Raw genomic sequence first — 7,500 nt, forward strand, 5'->3', positions numbered from 1 at the left:
GTTTGTCATGTTATATAGAAAAGTACATAGCCAGTAAATTTTAATTTAAGGCAAATCATTTGAGTTAGTGCAATAGAAATCATTCATAGAAGTTACCCGTACAGAAAATGTAAACAGAGAAAACATTCACGAGTCAAAGAAAACGAAGAATTTGTTAAGCGTAAACTCAAATGTAAATAGATACATTGTCGCATCCGGTAAACTAAAGTTTTCGTCAATATTTCCCGAAAGTGTGATCATGAGAAGTAAAAATATTAGCAATGAGGAAGAATATAAAGAAAACTGTCAAAACTTTAGTATTTATACCCCCTTGTACTGCTGTTTTTATACCAAAGACGTTTATTTTGATATACAAGAATTATTGAATATTTACTTTCACATACACTTAAAAAACCGTAATTTTAATCGGAAATTCTCTGTAAAAAATATACTGTTCCCAGCCGTATTTCATTAAAATACAGGCGACCGTAATTTTACCCTAATTTATTATCTTTACGAGTTGGTGATCATATATCCTTTTTTCAAACGTTAAATGCCTTTCAATATTTACTCCAGGATTTTTACTTTTTTTCACGGCAAATTTTTAACTATCCAGTTTTATTTTTTTTACAATTCTTTCAAAAGGAAAGAAATATAACTACAGTTTCAAAATACATTCAACATGTTTCTTAATACAATGGAAATTAGTGTTAACATATTTTATTCATACATCAAGCCATGTTAACAAAACCAACTTAACTAGCAATACTTTCAAACTATAATGTTTTGACAAACTTGTCGGGCGGTCAAAGTTATTCAGTAGTTTGCAAAGGACACATAGGCAACTCTAACTTGGTCCCTAATTCAAGTCGAGTTGCTTTTCAAAAGTAAGAACACCGCTCTTACAAGCCAACATTAAATATTAATTTGGGAACTTTTTGAAATTTTATATTCATTTGTTCCTTTTGAGATATTAAGTTTTCTCCGCTGAGACATTTGGTCATAGACATTTGCTTTTGTTTCTGAGAAACGAATAATTCTCCGCTGAGACATTTGGTTACCAAGAAAGCTCTTGTTTCTGAGACACAAATAATAATTTTTTTTATATACAAGTTATGATGTATTGTGTATTTTTAAAACTATTAAGATTACTATTACCATTGAAATTACTGAAATTGATATTTGTTTTAATGATTATCATGGGGATCGACCAGTGACCCACGATAGAAACATTTTCAGCAGTAGACTACAATTATATATATATATATATATATATATATATATATATATATATATATATATATATATATTAAAAAAAAGTTATTTAATAACATGCTATCAGGCAAGCCGGCAGTTTCAAGCAGAATAAAGTTACCAAAGAGTATCATTAATCTTTACAATCATACTAATTAGATGGACTTCAAACTTGGTTCATATTTGAGTGTATGAAAATCCATGCCAATTGATACATGTTAAGGTCAAAGGTCAAGGTTCATGTTGAGCAAAAGGTCGAGAAGTAAACTGCTGCGGCGGAGGTCTGTGCTCTAATAATTGCCCCTCTAGTTTTTGATACGCAACCAAAGTTTATGAATGGATGTGATATTAGATTAGTTATATTTACCATGGGTTTATTTCCTAACGTGTCTTGCTGTCCGTTTACACATTTATTTATCTATTGTTTAATTATCTTTATCTTTTATAGGGACATGTTCATATCATATTAATTTTCACCTTTGTAGCATAACGGCATTACCTGCTGTTGAAACTCCCATTTATTGGTAAGTTTCATGATCATTAACAACATTATATGAAATACCAGTCAACAAAAAATGGGACAATGACTAGAAAGAGAGGTCGCCGAATTTGGGTTTATATGTATTTGAATATATAGCCTACTTGCGAAATAGTAAATCTGATCAAGAATAAAATGTAATATGGGAAATTCCTTTAAAACGTCCAACATTTAGCTCATGTGATGGGATAGGTTAACAACTAAGGAATATAGGAATTTGTTCTTGGTGTGCCGAGAAAAAATAGCTAATTTAGCGGGAGAAGTTAATAATCATTACAGTAGCCTACTAGGGAATTAACATATTGCGCTAGTGTATTACTTTCAAAATATTTGGTCAATGTCCTGACGAAAAGACATGTAGAAAACTATAATGGAATTATCTTAGATCATATATCATATAAATGTTTTGAAAGATATTTCTATAATCAGGGGAATAATTTGTGGATAGTTTTATAAAATAGGTTAGTTTGCAAAATTATGTGGTAATGATTTAAAGGACTATTTAAAAGACTCTCAAGAAATATAACACTGAATGTTTAACTCAATAATCTATGAATGAATGATGCAAATTATTATGTTACTTAGTTGGTTACTGGTATGATGTGAACTGAGTCAATAACTCGAAAAGAATGAGCCAAATGCTGGTAGGCGGCTCTTCTAGGTCAAACCAAAATCAAACCATTGTTCACTAGTCTTGGGTAGTGCCGTAGCCTATGTACCATGCTTTCGACTGTCTTGAGTTAGAGGTCTCTCTCTTTCTTGGGGGTACACTCAGGCACACTATTCTATGTGTTTCCTTATTTCCTTTCCTCATGGTGCCTTTTTCATGTTGGATCCTTTGGGCTTATGGCATCCTGTCTTTCCAAATAGAGTTGTAGCTTAGCTGGTAATGATGATAATAACAGAATGGCTATTTGGCTGGGTAGAAGTACTATAGGTGGATGTCTGACATTAGACAGATCGGATTTTATAGATGTGCTAGCTTAGGTTAAGACGAGGAATGAAGTGGACTCCTATGATTCTAGAATTATGGATCTTTGAAATTAAATCTAGAGGGTCATAGATTTACTGCCACTGCTTCTTGTATAAATTTGTTAACCATATTGATGATATTCTCTTTCTGTCAATATATCATACAATTAACTCCCGTAGTTCCATAAAGTTGTCGGCAAGTTTCTCTTAATTTCAATTGATATTTTACACCATAGAAATATAAAACAATGGTCAAACCTATTTGAATAAGAATGTAGCATATCAGATGTAAACGAAATATTAATTTTTACCAGAATTCATTTGGAGTATAAGCTGACTTTTTTGTTCCTTACATCCGTTAACCTTTCTCTTAAAACATATTTGACGTCAATTTTTTACAATGACCGAACGATTAGCCATTGCCCAATTTTTATGTACACAACACGAACATAAACCGAACAATTAGAAATTTAAATAAGAAAAAAAGTAGTTTGGGTGAAGCATGAAGTCGTACTTACTAAGTCTACTATTTTTATTGTTAAATATTAGGCATACTTGATTTACACGATGATAACAAGGGACTCACACATCAATTGTATCTTATCTAAAAGGCATTTTTAACGCACAAGAGCAATATAATCTTAAACAAGTCGTCCAAGATATAACAACGACATTTACCACGATAATACTAACAAGGAAGTATCACTTATACAATATTTTCCACGAACAAAACTTACTCAACATTCGTACTTGGATTTCAGATCAAATTTCTGGGGGACTGATTGGATTATCAGTCTTCGATTTTCACACTCAGATAAATATAGTAACCAAGATAAACCTATAACCACCTTGGTGCCAGCATTGGTAGAACGGGCTATGGTGTGGAGTGGATTGCAGGTGACAATGCTATCGATGTCTTTTTGTCTCTATTGATCGTTCTCTGATCGATATTGCAATTACACTTTATCTTCCACATACAGTAACTAGTGTGCGCGACCCGTCAAAATGACTAGTAAATATTTAGATAGAAATGCACGCACACAGATTTAACCCTTCCTACACCCTCCCCCTTTCCTAACTACAACTTGGTTATTTCGGCTATTTGTGGGAGATTGTGGATTCCTAGTTATAACTCTAGGGATACTCCCCTCTCACCGTGGTATGAGTACTTCCTCTCCCCGCTATCCGAGGGACGGGGAGAGACCGAGTTATCAGTATTTATACCTTTGGTAATGCCAATGAGCGTGACAGGAATTGATATAGCAAGACACGTTGCTCTTTATTTTTATAGGGGAGATGATAGTTTCCCTGATTACGGAGTGACAAATTAATTTTATTTGCCTGTGTGTGTTTACTATGAAATGGATTATATATCGGTCAGAATCATAATAATGACTGGATTACGTTTCCGGGTAGGTGTTAAAAGGTTTGAAGGCCACTCATGAATAGCAAAGGCAAGGGACAGTTACATTGCCATAGCAAGTAGGACAATGCCGTAGAGACTGACCATATATACATATGATAAGCATCCAAGTCCCCTCTCCACATAAAGTGGGACCAAGGAAGGCCTGGCAATGGCTGCTGATGACTCAGCAGATAGACCTATAGGCTCCTCCAAACTCCCATCCTTAGCTCACAAGGATGGTGTGGTTGCAGCGACCAAAGGAACTAACGAGCTTAAGCGGGACTCAAAGCCCAGTCTGCCGATCACCGAGGCAAGGACGTTACCAACAGGCCGTTACAACAAATAGAAGAAGAAAACCTCATATTTTTATGCATTGGTGATTATCAAGAATATTTTTTGTATAATAGAAATACACCGTTTTCGTAACGTCTCATGACCAAGTATTCAGCAACATTAGTAGACAATTAGCTTGGTCTTTAATTTTATACTGGAGGATCGTGATGGTTTTAAGTAACTCAAGCTATCTTGTTTGGTGAGCCACATGTTTGAAGTTGAATCGTACATACAATAATTTTAGCTTAAAGAGTGGGAAATGGTTTGACTATTGAAATTTATTTTTTTTATGTCGTATGATTATGAGTAAAGCTGGGATAAGCCAGACTGCTTGTGTGTCATATATATGTATAAATATACAATATATATATATATATATATATATATATATATATATATATATATATATATATATAATATATATATATATATATATATATATATATATATATATATATATATATATATATATATATATATATATATATATACTATATATATATATTATATGTATATATAATATATATTTTATATATATATATATATATATATATATATATATATATATATATATATATATGTGTGTGTGTGTGTGTGTGTGTGTGTGTGTGTGTCTGTGTCTTGATCATTAAATTATTTATGAAATATAAGGAGTTTGTTATTAAGATAATCAGTTCCATAACATTTTTCAAGGTCTTATACGTAAGTAATTTAATTTTTTTCACCATGTGATATTTCTATACACAATGTCAAGAAAACGCAGAGGCTAACAATTGATCATCTAAATGTGCTTATAAAAAGGTCTATATTTGAAGGCCAAAGTACTAAGCTCAAAGAACAGTCTAACAATCAACAATCACATAACGTAGCCATGCTTCTTTAAGTACGTCTAAATGTTCGTCTGCTCTAAGAAACTTACTTTTTATTATAGAATCTGCTAATAGTGATTATTCTGATGTAAAGAAAGAGAAAGGAAAATTACGATAAAAAAATGTTGATTGAGAAAATCAAACGGAATCAAGGGCATGAACAATCCTACCTTTGTCTAAACTCCTCTTCAGTGTCTGTAAAAGGTCCTAATGATATTCTAGAATTTGGGCAGATAGACAACCAACCCTAAGTTAAATCAGAGTGTGATGCAAGATAATTTCCCAAGTGAGGGTTAGGAGAGAGAGAGAGAGAGAGAGAGAGAGAGAGAGAGAGAGAGAGAGAGAGAGAGAGAGAGAGAGAGAGAGAGATGGGAGGGTAGGACGAAAGGTGGGAGTCTTTTACAAAAATCAGAAAAGGCAGGAAACAAAACATGAAAATATAAAGTGGTGTTGGAAAGATAAAAGGGTAATTATGATTGCATATTGTTTGTTTGTTTTTATATTGTCCTACATTATGTAAAACACGGGCTCTTGCAGGATTAAACCACTCAAAGTAATATGAAAATACCGTAATCAGATATCTAAACGAATTGCAAAATAATTTCCAAAGTATATTGAAAGGTCCCTTATTCTTTCGGCAAAAGCATGCTGCTTGACATAACATGATTTGTTGAAAAAAAATATACTGTCCATTTAGATGGACAACACAATGCCATTTTATATCCCAGGATCAAACGGAATATATAATGAAAATAAAAAATGATGGAAGAAAAGTATAGATAAAGTGAAATGATAGATGTAAAATAAAGTTTCTCATACTTGTTTATTAATAAACATGCGAAAAAAAAATATTTGAAGGAGCAAAGACTAAAAGAATGACCTTGGACGAAACCTTTGATTGTATGTGGCTCACAGACTGATTGGTTAACAAATTCTGTTGGAGAGGAAAAAGGGATTGCAGTGATATGGTGTAGTGCTTTCTCTTGTGAGGAGTGTAGAAGACGGACATATATTTTTAAGCTATTTTATCAATCGTGGATGAAAGTAGACAGGTATACGATGGATAGTATTATAACAAATGAAGCAGTGTACATGATACTGAGAGAGAGAGAGAGAGAGAGAGAGAGAGAGAGAGAGAGAGAGAGAGAGAGAGAGAGAGAGAGAGAGAGAGAGAGAGAGAGAGAGAATAATTTATGTTTTTCCCTGCCATCATCTCATGAGAAAGTCTTAAAAGCTATATAAAATTCAACAGATTTTGTTATACAAAATGTATATACATACTTGCATATAGATACACGCATAAGTATATACCAACATATAGCCCAAACTAATTGCTGTATGAATGAAAACTTAAATGAGTACTTATACAGACTGCATTCGTATATGATGAATGGACAAAAACTTCTTTGGACAACCTTGAAGTAGATGTCATAACATCATCCAAATGGCAAAAGTAAAAAATAGAGGCCATGTTACGTAAAAATAAACGTGATCTGAAAACTAACAGTCGTTCTTAGAGATTTCTATGGCAAAGGAATAAATGTCAATCAATATGACATTTAAAAAAAAAAAAAAAAAGTAATGAAGTATGTTACTGAAACGCTGAGTTAGGATTTTGGTGGCCAAAGGTTAGGTGGACGTGAAAACATATGGGATTTGGAAACACAAAATTAGGGTCCGTGGGGTTTAAGAATATATAGTATCTAAACGTTTATTTTTTGTGGGGTGGGGGGTGGGGGTTTTAGAACATGGGTGCTCTACGTAAACACAAATGTTATCCCTTCTCTCTAGGAAGGTGTGAGGGTGTTTGTGAACCACCAAGAACTTATACCTTTTTTTTTTTGTTTCTTTATTTTTACGGGGAATCTTTATTCAGCCTCTGTAAAAAGGAAAACCAGGAGAACCGTATTGTCAGTGTAAACATATGTTCATTACACTATGTTGTTTATGATGCGCCTGTAAGCTAAAGATTTCTTTATAGGCCAAATGTATGGAAGGTTATATATATATATATATATATATATATATATATATATATATATATATATATATATATATATATATATATATATTGTATATATACTGTATGGGCTGTATACATATATATATATATATATATATATATATATATATATATATATATATATATA

General features: G+C 32.4%; 1 protein-coding gene across 7 annotated transcripts in view; it reads right to left on the reverse strand.

The window, feature by feature from the left end:
- LOC137645881 (enolase-phosphatase E1) overlaps positions 1-7,500 on the reverse strand; it is a 232,690-nt gene that overhangs the window by 5,817 nt on the left and 219,373 nt on the right. For 2 of the 7 annotated variants that reach the window (XM_068378901.1, XM_068378898.1), the window contains exon 4: positions 7,097-7,229. The exons of 3 other annotated variants lie outside the window; for them this stretch is intronic. Coding sequence is in view for 2 of the 4 variants with exons in the window: in XM_068378898.1 (XP_068234999.1) it covers positions 7,206-7,229 (24 nt within the window). In the remaining 2 variants the exon portion in view is untranslated. Of the gene's footprint in view, positions 1-5,209; positions 5,434-7,096; positions 7,230-7,500 lie in introns of those variants that run through there. 2 more of the 7 variants (XM_068378899.1, XM_068378902.1) reach the window with 2 other exon arrangements.

Source organism: Palaemon carinicauda, chromosome 8 (assembly GCF_036898095.1).
Source record: "Palaemon carinicauda isolate YSFRI2023 chromosome 8, ASM3689809v2, whole genome shotgun sequence".
Classification (NCBI taxonomy): domain Eukaryota; kingdom Metazoa; phylum Arthropoda; class Malacostraca; order Decapoda; family Palaemonidae; genus Palaemon; species Palaemon carinicauda.